The following is a 19,274-nucleotide window of genomic DNA, read 5'->3' on the forward strand; positions in this document are numbered from 1 at the left end:
AATTGCCTTGCTGGTGCAGTTCGGATTTAACTGGACTGCAGAGACGCTTTCCTCAGGCAATAATGGGGAAGAGACCGCAGTACGGAAGAGACCACTGCGGCCCGCGACGGCTACTGCGTCCATCGGAGTGTTGCTGGGAATCGTGCACTTGGATGAAACATTGAATTACTTTGCTCAGAACGCTTTTCTTTGTAGTGATCCTGGTCTTCAATTTGGCTTCCATATCAAGGAGCCGTGATGAAGTCAAACTGACTGGTTTATGGAGTCCGCGGTTGCATCGAAGACAAAATCTCAAGGTTGAAAACATTTCATTGATTTAATTTGAGTTTGCGATGAATGAAGGAAAGCGTCTCTGCCTCAACTCGCATTTGTAAAGAAGTCGTGACATAATACACATCGGAATGAATGGTGGATCTGAATGAAAAGGCTGCAGCTAAACATGTCTAACTGAATGAAATGACTCGATTCAGCTCGCTCTGAATGAAATTTCCACCCAATCGAAATGGATTCCACTGACAGAATCAAACTCAGAAATGTTTACTACACAATGATATGTCTGTACGCATCAGTCTAAAACGCAAGTGTTATCGCTGGGCATGTGCCGGAATTTCTGGATTATGAGCGGCTACATTTTTCTAGCGGCTTATACAACAGCGTGGCTAATATATGGATTATTACAGGCTAAAGAGCGTCATGCTGCCAAAATATTGAGTCTTGTCACATCAAACCGGTAAATCTCAGACGGTGATTGATCTTAAAGCGCTCAAAATGCGCTGTTATCGCCCGCGTGTCACAGCTCCGCCCACAGAGCTGATCTCCTGGAGGACCGTAGACAAGAAGCAGCAGCTGAGACCAGCTGTGGTGTCGGAACCTAGGACAGGCAGGTGAGAACAACAAGGCATTTTGAGAGCCTTAATGTCAATAAAAGATGTGTGGAGTTCATGATTCAAGTGTTTCATGGGTCAGTCTCCATGCTGAACCCCGTTTACAAAACTAGTTTAGAAGTGATCCTCATGTATTTTTTCAGTGGGAGCACCATTGACCTTATAGACCAATGCGCCATGTTCATGTATGAACAATATCTATTTTTCTTCTTAAATGTAATGGGTGCGTCCAATATTCCGCTGCGCTCTGTTGTCTGGAATTTTAGAACTTAAGGTGCTACTTTTGCTTTGTACGCCTGTCTCCAGCGAGGATGTCTGCTGGGGCTCCTTTAGAACTTTGCACCAGATGAGGAAGAGCCCATCACGGGGTTCGACTCAGCAACTGACATCACCGATGAGACTGACCCAACAGAGGACCAAGACCACCAGGTAATGCGTAAATGCCGGGTCACAAAGATCTCCCCAACGGTCGGGACATTATGTTCAAACTCTCAGTTTTATTCTGTCCATTATTGGTCGTTTGATCATTTTCTGAGCCCACCAGATGGCGCTCTATAATCTTCCACCTTGATTTTAATCATTTTCAACTCAAGAGCGCCACCTGTTGGGCTCTGTATTTGAAGTTCACCAAGGTTCATCACCAGCCATTGGTCTTCCGCCTGAGTTAAAAGATGTTTGCAGTAACATTTGGACAGTATTCCTTTCCTGAGGCAAAGGGAGGCTCATATTGTTTGTCATTCGTGGCTCTGCCTCCATCTTAAGTCCAAATATTTTTGAGAGTGTGATCCCGTGAAACACCGAGACTTTCACAAAAACAATATTCACCTTCAGAAGAAGACGTCAGCACCATTTCCTCCGATGAAGGAGTGAAACTGAAAATGACATTGGGTTTTCCCAAAGACGTATGTGCACCCGCGAGTGATTCGAATGGCAAACACACACATAATAAGGATAATTGCGCCAGCGCACGCTTGGCTGAGCGAGTAAATCACGAGAATTATTGATGAGGGTTTTACACTGAAGTGAAATGCTAAGAAATAGATTAGATAGCAGCTTAGGTCTCCATGATAATTAAAAGTCATTACGATCTGAATACTGTTGTGGGGTTCACGCCCAGTAGACAAGAAATCTATCATTCAACTCTGATGTGAGGGAATGATTCATTCAGTCGTGGTACTGACTGAAATATGCTTTTCTGAACTCGGCCTTGTGGCCAGTGATGCTTTGAATACAGAGAAAATCTCTTGAGATATATTAACTCTGAAAAACAGGCCGTGTTTTCCAGCTATTTTAGCTCCAACATTTCCCCCCAAAAAGCCAGGCTTTAATATGTCACCCTTTCATTTTTAGGTGTTATACCCAGCTCCACAACCAGTCACCACAAGAAAAGGGCTCGAAATGGGAAGTCATTTTGTGACATTGGCTTGGATTCGAGAAACAGCAGCGTCATAAAACTATATATGGGACATTGCGCTTCACCTCATGTACATAAAGAGCTCACTAACCGTGTGATTTTATGGTGCGTGGTGAGCTCAGCAGAGAGAGTTTACTTACAAACAGCATTTTTGTGACTGGAGTTCTTATTGGGCATCATCTTGACTCCTCTGGACTTCAGCTCAATTGCTTTCTTGACTGCAGGGAAGAAAAATACAGGGGTCATGGCTTGTCATGAAAGAAGTTCCACACTGTTCAGTTTTACTCCACTTCAACCTCATCGGACGCAGTGAAGAAGACGAAAGAGGAGAGCAGCATGAGGAAAAGATGTTTTGTCATAGCTTTTCAAATATTGGATGGATAGAAAAATGGATAGAAAATGTACCTATGTCCAGAAGCCAGATAAGGACAATAAACTAACACAACTAATTGAAAAATAATCGCGATTAATCGCAGTATTGCTTATAGTTAATTTAGATTAATGGCAAATTAATTGCACTTTTGTACCAGAAAAGTAACTGTAAATGAAAGTAACTTACTGTAGTAAGCAATTTTATCAACATAGGAGTAGCCAATAATACCGGCCGAGTACGAACTCAACGTTTGATACGGAATTTTCTTTATGTTTAAGTGCGGAACACTGTGCAGAAGCTAATCCTATGTTTAGACATGAAATTCCTCTTAGTTTGATGTCATCGTCTGTAGTCACCCTCAAGTCAGTGGTTCTTACAGCAGCAGAGCTCCACAGAGTGGAATATGATCCGCTAATCCGCTAGTGTAGTGTTGCAGTGTTTGTTTACACAGCGACACCCAACTCTAATAACTTTTGCAAGCAGGGTGCAGAGTGAGAACTTTTGGCATATCATCATGTCATAACAAGTGAACTTGGACAGTCTTACAAAAAATAGATGGATTTACTCAAGTTGAAAAATTGCCATATTATTGTCGAAATACTGGGCCAACTGTTGTCAAAATAGTTGTAGAACATTCTACCTGATTGGTCAAGTCCATCTGGTTAGAATTTTTTTTTTTTAAAGAAAAGAAAAATCCAGATGATACATACAATACAGAACAATCTTGTTTTGCCTGAAGCAAAACACTTCACAAATGATAGATTTGGATAAATTAAAACTCAAAACAAAACACATATTCCAATGACTCTGATGGGACTGATTGAAGACCGTTGTTTATTTATTATCTATCAATTGATACAATTGATTATGTATAAAACTCATTATCTATTCATGTATTATCTATGTACTTATACTTGACTTATATTTTATTTATTTGTTGTCATGATATATGTTCATATTGTAGCAAGCAGTGGTCAGAGATGACACAATGGGTTGTCTTTCTGCATCCGTAGGAACTCACAGATGCTCTTTATTGAAGGCAACCGAACTGCAGCAAACAGTGAACACAGCGAAGGCATAAAACGCAACAGCCACTTGAGTTATGGTGCCCCAACATCTGAAAACTACCAAATGCATCATGGGTAGTCCACATCACTTCTGAATACAGCAGTCCACCTCCCAGTCGCTACATAGCCCCCACCTGAGGGGTCAGACGTCCTCGGCGACCCCATCATCCAACACAAAATCTTTTAGATGTCCAGGCCGTCGTCGTTGGCGGTTCGGTCGCCTCAGACCGACATTGACCGTAGCAGATGGTGCGTCACGTTGACAGGCCCCAGGGGTACTGGTGTCACTGCTTTGCTCACCAGCAGGAGTGCAAAGGGGCCGGTATGGCGACAGTCTGTCCTGGTGTAACACCACCATTCGCCCTTTTCCTGGCATCCGCACCCGGTACACCACTTCAGATAAGCGCCCTATGACTTCACCAGGACCCTGCCAGTGGCTGTGCAGTTTGGGGGACATTCCCTTCTTTCGAACAGGGCAATACACCCACACCTTTTCTCCCGGTTGGAAGGCTCGTTCTCTGCAGCGGGTGTCATAAGCCCTTTTCTGTCGAGCGCCTGAGTTGTCTTGGGCTTGACGGGTGTAGTCATGTACTACCTGCAGGCGCTCCTTCAATCTGCGGAGATAGTCCATCTCTTTCCCCCCAGCTATTTCAGGTTCAGGGGGGGCACCAAAAATTAAGTCGACTGGCGTCCGAAGCTCCCTCCCAAACATAAGAGCAGCAGGTGTACACCGACTGGACTCCTGCACAGCAGATCTGTAGGACCACAGGACGAGCGGCAGGTGATGATCCCAGTCCCTCTGATGCTGACTGGTCAGAATAGCAAGCTGTGTAGCCAGGGTACGGTTGAAGCGCTCTACTAGGCCGTCACTCTGGGGGTGAAGTGGGGTTGTTCTCGTCTTCCTCACCCCAAGCCGCCGGCAGACCTCTCCAAAGACCTGTGACTCGAAGTTCCGTCCCTGGTCGCTGTGAAGCTCCTCAGGAACTCCAAACCGAGAAAACATCTCCTCCACCAACTTTTCTGCTGTGGTGCCAGCACTCTGATCTGGAATTGCATACGCTTCTGGCCATTTGGTAAAATAATCCATAGCGACCAAAATGTAGCGGTTGCCAGAGTCAGTGATTGGAAAGGGTCCGAGGATGTCCACTCCTATCCTCTCCATCGGTGCCCCCACCAAGTACTGCTGCAGTGGGGCATGAGAGCGCTGTGTTGGCCCCTTCTGGGCAGTGCAGGCGTCACAGCAGTGTACATACAGTTCAACATCCTGTCTACAGCCTGGCCAGTAAAACCGGTCCCGCAGTCGCTGGAGAGTCTTCGCATTCCCATAGTGTCCTGCCCCCACCAAGCCATGGACACCTTGAAGAACGTTGGGACGTAAAGCTCGGGGCACCAACAACTGAAGGAGGTCCTTCCCTCTCCCTGACGCCTGCCATCTCCGATACAGCACACCATTGTGGACCTCAAAGTTGCCCCATTGGGAGTGATATGCTTTCACCTCAGCTCCAAGGGCCGACACCTCTGCCCATCTCGGACGCCGTCCTGCTTCAAGCCAGCACTTCACCATGGCCAAGGTAGCGTCAGCCTGCTGGTGTTGCCTCAGCTCCTCTGAGGTCAATGAAAGCTGCACATCCTCGTCACCTGTGGCACTGGCAGTTGCCACTCTCCGTGCCACCTGGTCCCGCTCTTCTTGTCGCCAGCAATAGCGACACTCTACAGCTGCACATGGACGACGTGAGAGGGCGTCAGCATTTCCATGAAGCCTCCCCGCTCGATGTTGGATCTCGAAGTCGAAACTCTGGAGAGCCTCCAGCCAACGGGCCACTTGACCTTCCGGATCCTTGAAGTTTAAGAGCCATGTGAGGGAGGCATGGTCTGTCCGAAGAAGGAAACGATTCCCTTGCAAGTATGGCCGGAATTGCCGCACGGCCAGGACCACAGCCAGTAGCTCTCGACGTGTGACACAGTAGTTCTTTTCTGCCCGACTCAGTGCCCGGCTGAAGTAGGCCACAACACGCTCTCCATCTTCTTTTTGCTGGGAGAGAACAGCTCCAACACCAACATTGCTGGCGTCTGTGTCCACAATGAAAGGCTGCTGTGCATTAGGGTACGCCAAAACTGGAGCTGCTGTAAGGGCTGTCTTGAGTTGACTGAAGGCTGCTGAACAGTCATTATCCCAGGTGAACCGCTGACCTTTGTCGGTGAGGCGATGGAGCGGGCTGGCAATGGTAGCAAATCCTCTGATGAACCTCCGGTAGTACGACGCCAACCCCAAGAAGCTTCTCAGCTCATTGACCGTTGCTGGTGTAGGCCAATCACGAACTGCGGCCACCTTGTCAGGGTTGGTGGCGACGCCTCGAGCACTAACAATATGGCCCAGGAACTCTGTCTCTTTAGACAACAAACGGCACTTTGCAGGGTTCAATCTCAACCCAGCCTGCCGGATCGCGCTGAAGACTTCCCTGAGGTTTACCAGTGCTTGATTGAAGTCAGTAGCATGTACGAGCAGGTCATCAAGGTACACCACACAACGAGTTCGGGGCACATTGGTCAGCACCCTCTCCATCAGCCGCTCGAACGTAGCAGGTGCATTGCAGAGTCCAAAGGGCATGACCCGGAACTGCCACAACCCTTGGCCGATGGTGAAAGCAGTCTTGGGTCTTGCTTCGGGGGCTAGCTCCACCTGCCAGTAGCCACAGCGAAGATCAAGGGAGCTGAACCAACTGGACCCCGCAATGTAGTCAAGGGCATCGTCAATGCGAGGGAGTGGGTAGGAATCCTTTTTAGTGACAGCGTTGAGACGACGATAGTCGACACAGAACCTCCAAGTGCCGTTCTTCTTCCTGACCAAAACAACAGGAGCAGCCCATGGACTGTCCGAAGGCTCAATGACTTCAGCAGCAAGCATCTCCTGGATCTTTTCTTCTGCCACCTGCCGTTTGGAGAGGGCCAACCGGTGAGGGCGTAGACGAATTGGTGGCGCATCACCAGTCTTGATATTGTGCTGGACCAGTGCCGTCCGCTTGCAGTCCTTGTCTCTGGCAGCAAAAATGTCACTATAGTCGTCTAGAAGGCATTTCAACTGGTGGCATTGTTGCGGATTGAGGTTGTCGCTACTGCGTTGCCAGAGTTGATTGATGGCCTCTGCCGTCTCAGCAGACAGGGTGGCACTGGGCCCAGTAGTTGGCACTGCTGCAACCTGTGGGGATGCTGAGTTGCTGGCGTCAAGTTGTGGGGCATGAGACCGCACTGCTGCTCTTGTCTGCTGCTGTCTTGTCTGAGTTTGCTCCTCACGACCAGACTGGAGCTCCACTGTCTCTCGGCCAAGGGTGATGGCTTTTCCAGCCACGTCGACTTGGGCACCCCAAAGGCTTAGCAAGTCTAGGCCAATGATACATGGATCTTGGATATTAGCAAGCCAGAACTCGTGCACCAACTCTTGGTCTCCTGCTCGAACTGTTAACACTTTCTTCCCCTCCATGCCAACTTTTTCTCCTGTTACTGTCATCAGCTGGGTGCTGGTTGGGGCCCATGTGGTTTGTTTGTTAGTGTTGTCTGGAAGAGTACCTGGCCGCACTATGGAGATGGTGGATCCTGTGTCTATCAGGGCTTGGCAGAGTTGTCCATCAAGTTGGCAGTTCAGGTACAGTCCTTTTGTGTGGCCACAACGACCTACCAACGTACACCTGCCTTGGAGGGGGGGTGGAAGCTGGAGTGGTGCCTCCCTCATTACACCACTCCACTGTCGTTTCCCGCTGTCTGGTTCTTTGGAGCAGGAGCTGGGCAATTTCGAGCGATGTGACCAGGCTGGTCACATCGGTAGCAGCGGTCACTTGAGCGGGATGGTCGTCTGGAGTGTGGACGCCGTCCTGGTAGTGGCAGTGTCGCTGATCGGCGGACTTCTTCAGCCTCCTCCTCTATTTCATTACAGTCAACCATCCTCACGAGTGGTCGCTGAGTCAGGGTTCTTTGTGAGGCGGATTGAGCAGCCAGGATCCATTCAGCCTGTTCAGCTTCCTGTAGTGCATCACCGATGGACTGGGGCATAGTGAGGCGAACATGCTGCCGTAATTTCTCTGGAGTGAGTCCTTGTAGGAATGCATGCAGGGCTAGCTCTTCTTGGGCAGCAGCGTCAAAATGTGGATAACCTTGTTGGGCATAAAGCTGCACATCGGCGGCGAAGGTTCCCAGACTCTCTCCTTCCTGCCGTCTGCGACTAGCTAGCAGCTCCCTGTTCTGGTCAGCAAACCGCCGTTGTCCGAACCGCCGCTGGAGTGCTGTAGTTAGGATGTAGAAGTCACGTTGTTCCACTGGGGAAAGATCGAGGAGGACTTGTGTTGCCTTCCCTTCCAAGGCTAGGGCCAAGTGGGTGGCCGCTTCGTCATTACTCCAGCCGTTATGCTGTACTGTAATCTGGACCTGGGCGAGGTATGGTGCTAGGGGTGCCGTACCATTGTACTTGGGTAGCTTGACGTTCGACCTCGGTGTCACCAAATGTTGCATCTGGCTGGCTGGAGTTGACATCATGGGCCCCTCGAAACGATGTTGCAGAGTACTGGAGCCATCTGGACAACGGGGATGTTCCCTGGTCCTCCCATCCAGCTGACGGCGATCTTCGGTCAGCCTGTGTACTCCACTGGTCTCCTCCAACAGCAGGCGACCTGCTGACATCCGCGGTTCATCGGTCCTCCTTTCCACTAGGTGGCGAGCAGCAGCCATCCTTCGTGCACTGGTCCTTCCTTCCAGCAGGTGGCCATCATCTTCCGCGGACCGTCTCCTCCTCTCCACTGGGTGGCAAGCTGTAGCCATCTGTTCACTGGCACCTCCGTCCCGTAGATGGCGATGTCCACTGGCTCCTCCTTCCTGTAGATGGCGATGTTCACTGGCTCCTCCTTCGCGTAGATGGCGAGCTTCTGCAGTCCTCTTCTTCAGATAAGGGCGAAGCTCAATGAAGCTCTGCTCAATTGCTTGCTCGAGTTTGAGGATTTCCTCTTCCATTGTTTTGAAGACGGAGATCCCACTTCTGACACCAATGTAGCAAGCAGTGGTCAGAGATGACACAATGGGTTGTCTTTCTGCATCCGTAGGAACTCACAGATGCTCTTTATTGAAGGCAACCGAACTGCAGCAAACAGTGAACACAGCGAAGGCATAAAACGCAACAGCCACTTGAGTTATGGTGCCCCAACATCTGAAAACTACCAAATGCATCATGGGTAGTCCACATCACTTCTGAATACAGCAGTCCACCTCCCAGTCGCTACAATATGTTACATGTATGTATTTATTTGTCTTGTGTTCTTCACTGTTTTTGTTTTGTTTCGATGTTTGTTGCGTATCTTTAATAGTTGTGTCTTTGTGTCACGTTGAATATCCCCACTGTGGGACAAAAGAAGGTCATGTCTTCTAAAGCAGATGCTTCCTACAGATCTCATGTCACCTGCCACATGACGGCAGCCACCAGTCCATCTGCCACTTATCAAAACTTAACATTACTCATAGGATTTAGAGGAATTAATAGGGATATTTTAAATGATTACAAATTCTTTCAACCATTATTAACACTATTTTTTTTTTCTCCAGGAACTGATGTACATTCAGGAGCAATGAGAAGAACTGGAGCAGGACCTTAAAAGTGCTAAAGCAAATGTCTATGAATCCGCTGAATGCGGCTCAACTGGACAACAAAGGCATGACGGTCAGAGTGAGCTCGTGGCGTGCGCATGCTTTACCTTGGTACTGTGCACTGAATCCTTTCCTCCTGTGGTTGCTGTCTGAGGTGAAGTGCAGGCGCAGCCAGTTCTTGTTAGAGATGACGGGTGACGGCAGGGTTATTCCAGTTAGCCTGCAGGTGAGGAGACAAGGCGTCATTAACCGAACCAAAACAAGAAGTTGGTTCTCATCGCTGTGATCGTGATGACACTTATTGATGCCTGCATTGTTCTGCGTGCGTCGTAAAGCGGCTCCTTCTCTTTTTAATTGGCTGTTACAGTTCTTAATGATGCAACGAAGGGTTTCTCCGCTGCACATGCAACATTACTGCCTGCAGTAGCACTTTTACCTCACACTCAACCTGGCAAATCTGCCACTTATATTCTCACGGCCTGAATAAACATGAAATATATGATGAAACCTCCAGCCGCTTATTAAATAACGACAACATTGTGATTCGGAATTAAACCCTCAACCCATCTTCCGGTAAACAGCTCATGCGATGTGTTCCCAAACTTGCTAAACCAAGTGTTTCTCGTTGGTTTTCTTATTGTGAAAAAGAAAAAAAGGTGTGACGCGAGTTGCTGCCGAACACAGCACTCATTTGAATGACTTCATTTCAATGTCAATCAGAATACGTTTCAGACAACTATGTGAAGTTTGTTTAAAGTTATGTTTATCTTCTGGTGTCTTGGACATCGAGGCCATTTGTTGTTGAGCTTCACACCAGTGGTTATAAGTGTTCTTTCTTCTGAGCGATGGAGATTTGAGAGGCATCGCTGTTTAATTTCACATTTGTTATTATTTATTTGTGAATTGCTATATTGAGCTTAAGCGCCTATTTGAGACAGCCTTATTTTATTTCAGAATTTTATTGATTTAACTGAATCGCTGTATTTGTATTACATTTTTGAAAACAGCCTTATTTTATTTATTTCACTGTATTTGTTTGACATCCTTGAACCATGCACCTGGCCTCACTGGTCTGCGGATGTGCTTGACCTTTACTTTTGGATTTCATTCATGAACACCAATAATTTTTAATGTCCTAGAATTCAAGTGCTTTATCAGGAGACCTTTAGCAGATATGACATAAAAATGTGATCAATTCGATTTTTTATTTTATATATATATATATATATATATATATATATATATATATATGGAATGTTTGTTTATGTCTATTAACTTATGACATAAAGTTAATAAAGGCAAAGTTAATAATATTATTTATGTCTATTAACTTATGAAATGTTTATTTATGTTTATTAACTTAGATAGTTAACCATGAAAATCACAGACGAAAATTTGGATTCACTTGAAGATGTCTTTAGTACGACGTCAGAAGTGATAGATGAGGTTTCATGAAACAGTATTGCAGGGTTGATGAAACAGTCCTCATTTTCAGAGGCCACTTGATGGCGCTCTTGGTCTAGAAATGATGTGAGGTTTCATTGTCCAAATTCAAGTCCAAACGTTTGACAGCAGATAGTGCCATCTGGTGGCCTCTGAAGGCTGGGACACTGTTTCATGAAACCTCACCAGCCCTTCACTACTGCGTCATGAAACCTCATCTACCATCGCTAGTTGTGAGAATACTGGAGTTTGGTTTTGCATCCCACAGTATTTCTGTGTTCCTTTTGTTCCAAGGCTTTTTAATCCATTTGCAAAGGTAGCCACAGTGTATTTTCTATTTTCTATATTATTATATAAACACTTCTTTGTCCGAATGTTTGCAACAGCCAATAAACCCTGAAGTGGCTCTTGATTGTGCTGAACTCTGCTGACAAATCTGGTACCAAAACTAAGAGGCGAGGTCACTTTCCAGCAGTGATTAAACATTGATTTTCAGAAACTTTTTCAAGCAGCAATCCCCGTTGTGTGATAAATTCATAATGTCATCAGGCTTTTGTCCACCTCTGACCAAACCAGACGGTTTCCTTTGTTTCAACTGATACGACTTTGCATCACGGTTCTTCGGTTGAAGGCATCGCTCACTGTCCATCAGCCTTTAAACTAGTCCGCACCATGAGAGGAGCATCAATACATTCTGTGTTCAGCTTTAGCAACGCATCTTTTGATCTACATATCTTAGAAGCAGCACTCTTCCACATGAGTGCAATTTGTCTTTTTGCTGTTTAAGAGCCACAGAACTGATCTAGTCGGCTAGATCTATTTTGGTCTTTATATTTCTTCAAAGGTCAAGCATTTTCCATTCACAATGGAAAAAAAGCCTCTTTCTTGCCTCTTGATTTTTGCGGGTGAAATCATACAATGGTGAGAGTTAACTTCATCTTCTTTTTCAAACGGAACTTTGAGGCTGAACTGGTGCCAGAGCGGAAGAGGAACCAGCTCATTCTGCCATCTGGCCTTCCAGGACGGACTGAACACATAACCATCCGACGTACCGTGGGCCGGACCGGTGTTTTCGTGATTTTATATAGATTTGATTCACTGACAGAATTTTTGGTGCACATCATTTCAAAGTAGAATTTAAAAAGATTTTGCTTACTAATTCCAGGATAATACTAATAATAATGAAACATTTCACACCCCAATGTTCTGAAAATTCCCAGCTAATAAACAATGTTTACAGACCACACCATCTTCTCCAGGTCAATATACACCTTTATATATAAGTATATCATAACAATAACCATAAAATAATAATATAAATAATGATACATTTATGCATCATTTGTATTGTCTTGTTTGTATACTTCGCAGCAGTGAAATTCCTGCTTCATCCTTCCTTTCATTGCTGTTGTTTTTTTTTTTTTTTTATATAGTTATATACGCAGTTGAATATATCCTGAGGTGTTTACTGTGCAAGTCTTCGAGTTCGCCTGTCATTACAGGCAAAGAAGAAAGACAAGGCATATGTTTCGGCACCGGGAATCTGTATTTACTAGGTGTAAAAATATAAACACAATGATGAGCCACCTTCGAGATCTTTCCCATTGTGTATTGCATCAATGTAAGATTTGGGTCACCATGACACACAAGTCAGAAAATGGAAATTCAGGATATGGTTCCTGTGTGACTACTTTCGATCGACTTACTTGCAGGAAAAGTGCAAAATAGTGGTGGGCAGATGAGGTATCACGAAACTGCAGGGTTGATGAAACAGTTTCCAGAGGCCACTAGATGGAGCTCTTGTTTTAGAAATGATGTGAGGTTTCATTGAATTAGTTGTTCAAGTTACGTTACACCAGACAGTGCCATCTGGTCATCAGACCTCATCTACACCTCACTAGCTAGAACAAACTTTGATTCTGGTTTGAACATTTTTGCTTTGGACTTGCTTTAAAATGACAAGAGTAATGGAGCTGACTGACAAACGTCTGATATCACGTCTCGATTCTAACCCATGGGTCCACGCTTCTAATTTGTATTCATTTGTATCCAACGGATTTAGTCCACGGGTGGAAATTGTGCAGGATGATATGACAGGTACCTCGACAGACAAAAAAGTGAGAGATATGGTTTTGGTGCTAAATTATTCATGCGGAATGACCAGTGACTGACAATGAGGAAGAGGTTACGAAGAGAGAGAAGGTCAGAATAGGTAAAGTGACAACGGATGGAAGCTCCAAAAATAGGGAGAAAATCTAATAAAGTCAAAAATTGATATGCAATTGTTAGTAGATAGAGGAAAAGGAAGACTGCGGAGGAGATGTGCTGATGGACAGGTGAGTCAGTGGCTGGATTTAAAGGCCCTGAATAAATGTGGGTTTAGTCCATTTGAGGAAAGGCCGAAGATAAAGACACAGTGATGAATGAAGGACATTTGCAGCCAGGATGGAAGGGGGAATAAAGTCAAACGGAAAGGAGGAGAGAGGTTACTGTAGTCGCAGGGAAAGGTTTAAAACAAAATGAACCGAGTCAAGAAGGTAAGTGCAAACGAGAGCAGACATTAGGAGTAGTAGGTTGTTAAGGACAAAGACAAATGAGGCAGCGAGCGGAGGAAAAAGAGTGATAGCAGAGAGGAGGGAAGGGAGAGAGAGTCGGCGCACGAATCAAGGAAAATAGAGAAGGTGATTAAGAGATGGGGATGTGGTTGAACTCGCACAGAGAAGCAGGCAGGACTCAAGACAAGGACTGAGAGTCATGAAAACAGGAGGCGTCGGTGGATTATTTGGGGTTGAAGGAATCTCTTGTGAAGGGGGAAAAGTTTTACTTGTACTGTGTTGTGTCTGGAAGACATCGCAGTGCAGGTTTGAAGTCCAAATATGGAAGGTTTCCACCTGAATGTTTTGACATTTTTTTTGTGAAAATGCCCAAAAAGACAATGGAAATGGAAATGTCCATTTTCATTTGTTGTTATTTTTCGATTAAAAGGAGAGTGCCCCATGAGATGATGTCATCAGATGGCGTCTCTCCGCCACAGACAGCATACTCGGCTGACGTTTCTTTGCTGTTTTCCACCCAGAACAGCATGAGGCTGGAGTCAAACAGAGTCGAACATTTTCCGATCTGATCATTTTCCATGGCGGTTTAAAAAAAAATAAAATACACGGAGCCATTTCTGCCATCAATATGGGCCTAAAACAATCTAAAACAAGTTCCTATGTCTGGACTGTAGCAGCACTGTAATGCAGTAGCAACAAATAAGACGATGAAACAACACATTGTCACCGCCTGATCTGGTCCGCCTGCCTGAAAACCAACTAACTATACTGGTGAGCGCATGGGCACATGGTTATATTGCGCAAGTTTGTGAATTTAGTTTTTTGAATTATTTTTAAAATAGTCTACATTTACCATTATAATCTGTACATTTTTTATTTGATCATGTTTCTTTTCTTTTTAATCCGGCATTATTGAATCAATAACAACTTCAAGCTCTTCAAGCTCTTTACTCCCATTATATTTGACCTGCGCAATGCATTGCTTCCCAGTGTATGGCAGACATTTCTCCTCACATTTGTCTCACATAGATTTAAAATGAGCAGGTGTGAGCTCTTCTGCCCCTTTATACACTTTCCATGAACAAGGTTTATGCAGCGACGGATCAGATCAGGCAGCGACAGATTCGACTGTGACAACGTGACGACATCATTACGCGATAAATCCTTACGTGTAGTTATCTTTGGGTCCACATCAGGTTTGGTCTAAGTTGATCATGGCATGCGCTCACTAGTAAACATCAGTTGGTAAAACTCACACATCCGCGTTACTAACTTCCTGTTCCAGCACTGGAATTTCCAGACCACATCGAGCAGGCGGACCAGACCAGGCTGTGACACGCATGCACGCTTGAAGCTTGTGAGCTAAAACTAGCACTGAAACAAATGGGTCGTGGAAAAAAAGACGTTTACGGACCAGGTGGTTCAGCTTCAATTCCACGAGTTAGAGACATAGGACATAGAGACACGTGTGTTCAGCAGCACGGTGGTCATCCGCTTCCTGCTCCATCGATACCACAGGAAGTAATCCACTTGAATTTCAAGTCTATAAATTCATGTTTGATCATGGTTTGAGAAATTACAGCTTGTATGTTAGAGCATTGCAGTGCCTTCTACAGGCCTGGCATGCGTACTACACCCAACATTCATGTAGACGCTTGAAATGGCTCCATTGTAGATCAACACAGCGCTTTTTTGAAACCAGCAGGGGAAAAGATCACGCAGGGAAATGTGTGATCTCATGTAGCCTCATTCCCAGGTGTGAAAAATAAAGCGTCGCCATGTTTGAGCAGTGACATTTTCCCCTCCTGTCTTTGATTTGAAGTGTTAAGTAACTGTTACATGCAGAACTTGTAAAATTGACTCGACAAATTTTGCAATCTGGCAGTCCATGTCAGCTTTTTCCTCCCTGACGTGATTTATTTCTAAACGTAATACTGACTGTAATTGCAAAAGTGGGCGTAACCATCTACCTGGTGATGGATGTCCGTCTACAGTGAAAGATTACGACCAAGGTCAGAAAACTTTGGCGGCACAGGCATCGAATTGAGCTAGTTATTGAAGAAAGATGGGCCGAATGACCTTGACATGACAGCACGCTCCCAAAAATAAACCCACTCTATCAAATAAAAATGATCTAAAATGTAAATGTAATAATGTTACAGGCAGAAGTGTCTCATGTGGGACGGTTGGAAATGAAAGTCAGAGAGGGGGACAAGCCAAGAGTTGAAGTCAGACTGTGAAGGAAATAAAAGGTTGGAGGCGGTGGTGAAGGCAAGACAAATGGATGTCAGAGACGGAGGAGGGATGTCTGGATTTATTTAGTTCCCATGGCATTGACTGAGAGAGACAGACACTTGTGACACTGTTTTGCAAAGTTCACTCAAAGGTCAACGTGTTGGCCAGGAAGGCCCCCCGCGGGGAGAGATAAGATCAGACGTCTTGAAGCTTCAATTACAACCGGACTTTGGGCCATTTTCGGGCAATCAAAGAATCCTGCCCTAAAGCTTGCTCGCCACCAAGATAAGGTCAAACATGCATGCGGCTCATTGTCGAACCACTGGCTGACCTGACCACGTCTATTTTTGATGGCTAGAATTGGCTTGATCTTCTGTGAATCACTAAGAGTTTTGTGCTTAACAATGTCACACTGTGTTGAGCCGGGAGGAGGAGGAGGCTTTGATGAGGGCGCCAACAAGACCCTGACCTGGTGCCCTTCAAGAAGACGGAAAAGGTTTACAGTAGATACATTAAAAGAGGTGACACGGTGCAGTTGGACTGCCGGGATATATGAAGAATAACAGCACCCTTCTTGGGTTTCTGCAAACATACATCCACAGTGTGGAAGTGGGTTCTCCACCTGCTGGTTCATTCTGGAAGTGGAGCTTCTTCCATAAGCTGGAAAGTTTTTTCGACCGAGGATTTACTTTTCATGCTGGTAGTGTGTTGCCATCTGTCAGTGTCACTCTTTGGCGTGTTGTTGGTCCCATAATCCTTTGTGGTTACACGAACAAGCATTTGCGACATCACTTCTATTATGTTATATGATGACAACTGTCGGCTAGTGATGAGATCCCAGATCCCACTAGGTGGCACTCTCTGCTGCATCATTTTTGGCTTTCAACAGCCACTTCAGTGAAACCATACATTATTTTCAAACCAAGAGCGCCATCTACTGAGCACTGTAAAAGAGGACACTGTTTCATGAAGCCTCATCAGCCCATCACAACTGTCAGAACAAGGAAAGTATTTTGGGTCGGAGCCCTATTTGTTATTTATCGTAATTTCCAGACTATAAGCCACAACTTTTTTCTGGCGGTCTGAGCCCTGCGGCTTATACAACAGCGCGGCTAGTATATGGATTGTTACAGGTTGAAATCAGATTCAATCAGAGGCGAAGAAATCCTTGAAATCAGAGGCTTCTTATTTACCGTTAAAGTTCAAAATGCCCTCAAAATTTCACCCGCGTGTCCCTAGCTCCGGCAACAGAGTCGATCTCCTGGAGGTTTGGAATCGAGAAGCGGCCGCTGAGACCAGCAGTGGTGTCGGAACTTTAAGTTATAAATAATAGACGTGATACGCTGTCTCGAGACGAAGTGAGTTCGGCTCAAAAGTCAGACAAGAACAAAAGCGAGTCAGGTTTCGGCCGCTGACTTGATCCCAGCTGGAGAGCTGCACCTTGCCTATTGTGAGAGCAGCGTGGATAACTGAAGACGCTGCGTATTACGCAGTTCGTTTCCGCTATTTCCTCACCCTGGATGCTGGACCCCGTTTTCAAAACTAGTTTTGAAAAGCTTTTGAAGCTGGTGCACCACTGACCTTTCTACAGCGCTGACAGCACCACTGCACCCGCGGCTTATAGACCACTGCGGCTTATGTCTGAACAAGATCCATTTTCCTTCTTAAATTTAGTGGGTGCAGCTAATACTCTCGTATAGTCCGAAAATTACACTAAATTATTTAACACTTGAGCGTATGAAGGTGACTCTTCATATGAAGATAACAAATATGAAAGAGCATGATGTGGCACGGTTACGCAATGGTTAGCCCTGCTGCCTTGCAGCAAGAAGGTTGAGGGTTCCAATCCAGCTCTGGAGCTTTGGTACTCCGCTTTCCTCCCACAGTCCAAAGACATGCACAGTCGGTTAACTGCTAACTTACAAGTTTACGCTACAGTTTGAGGAGGAAGACTTTATATTAACTGGGTCATTGTACTTGAGTTTTGCTTTGGTTCAGAGTCATGGTTAAGTTCAGCTGTTTGTTGTGGATGGTTAGTTTTAGGGTGAGAGCCTGGGGAAAGCTTTGTGTGTTTGTGTGTGTCTGAGGATGCAGAAGTGTTCGTAGGAGTGTGACAGCTAATCAAATTGACATCCAACCTGCCACTCAGCAGACAGAAACATGAAACAGGAAATTGCTTTTGGGACGACCAATCAGAAAAGCTCTTAATAAACAGGAAGGACGTGTCACAGTGGTGCTGTCAGGTGTCAGTCACGTCCACAATGGCCTGAAAATATTCCCCTGCGATGATGTCCATCATCTGCTTATCCCACCTCTGTTGAACACGTCTGTCAGGATGATGTTCCAATCTGACAAATCATTATGACCACAGTGGAGTTAGAGGAAGACACAGGAAGGTAGGTTGGATGTTTATGAACATTCATTGTTGTCGGACATGTCCCATTAACCAAGTGACTTTCAGGCAAACAATAAATACTTCTTTCATTACCATATAAAGTCCACCCTTCCCTTCATTACTACCCAGAAAAAATACATTTTTAAAACTATGAAGCCGTAAAACTTTCAGTGTGGCGTGGAAATGTATGATTTAGATTTTATTTTGGGTGTATTCTGTCAGTTTCTTTGGATTTACAATGGCTCAGCGACTTGTTAAATTCAAGGTGGATATAGAGCCCACGTGTGACCGATGCAATAGCAGCCAACGTAATAATGATATGTCATTTTAATTATTTATATTCAGGATTATATTTCTTTTTCTTTATTTAGTTAGTTACTCAATTGAATGTTGACATATATACCATGTATATACTTTTCATGTATCATTATTTAAGAGGTTTTCATGTATCATTATTTAAGAGGTAAACTTGCATCAATATTATATAATATTAATTAATATTAATTTAATTATTTTTAATATTTTAAAATCACCTCCATCAGGGAGGTTGTTTTTGACTGCAGTGATTTTGTGTATTTGTTTTTGTTCAACATAACTTGAAAAGTTATTACAATATTATTTATTTATTTATTTTTTCAATTTACATTTAATGTTATACATTTTTCTGTTTTTTACTCTTGAGGCATCTAAGCACATCTATCAAAACACTAGCTGAAAGTGACATTTACATATGCGAAATATGAACAATTTCTTGTTGTACATTTAACAATTTGATGAAAATAAGCTAAACACTTTTAAGGAAAGGATTATTCTGATCAATTGCAGATGTTTCAGACGCATTAAAATAACTATGGTGAAGAATATGTAATGTGGAAGATGTGACATTTTGCACTGAGTTCATGTCAATATTTACGGTGGCAGCAAGTCGAGTCTCACCATGTCAAACACAGTGTTCAGTAGAAGCTCAGTTGAATTGCAGAAACATAATTCAGCTAATATTATTGCGACTCACACTCACACTCACACTCCGGCTTGGGAACATCTCTTACTCAAAATGAGAAAGTTACATTTTGGAACCAGGACAAACAGCGACTTTAGTTTGTGGACTCAATTCCTATCACCTTCACGTCTTCAGACTTCGTGAAAGGCAACATAATATCGGTGATTGAAGATGTTGGGGTTAGTCATGTGAAATCAAAAGTGCCACGGCTTCAGCTATGACAGGCACCGTGTTCAACATGATGGGCAGCTGGATGGTCTCTCTAGAGCACTCCTTATCTCACCCA

At 44.7% G+C, this 19,274-nt stretch overlaps 1 protein-coding gene across 2 annotated transcripts in view; it reads right to left on the minus strand.

The window, feature by feature from the left end:
• The window catches only part of LOC128758487 (CUB and sushi domain-containing protein 1-like), a 432,079-nt gene that overhangs the window by 162,102 nt on the left and 250,703 nt on the right, over positions 1–19,274 (minus strand). For both annotated transcript variants that reach the window (XM_053864463.1, XM_053864462.1), the window contains exons 6-7: positions 9,468–9,580; positions 2,439–2,516 (exon numbers count right to left, since the gene is read on the minus strand). In XM_053864463.1, the coding sequence (XP_053720438.1) occupies positions 2,439–2,516; positions 9,468–9,580 (191 nt within the window). The remainder of the gene's footprint in view (positions 1–2,438; positions 2,517–9,467; positions 9,581–19,274) is intronic.

The sequence above is a fragment of the Synchiropus splendidus genome, chromosome 5, assembly GCF_027744825.2.
Source record: "Synchiropus splendidus isolate RoL2022-P1 chromosome 5, RoL_Sspl_1.0, whole genome shotgun sequence".
NCBI classification, from domain to species: Eukaryota; Metazoa; Chordata; class Actinopteri; order Syngnathiformes; family Callionymidae; genus Synchiropus; species Synchiropus splendidus.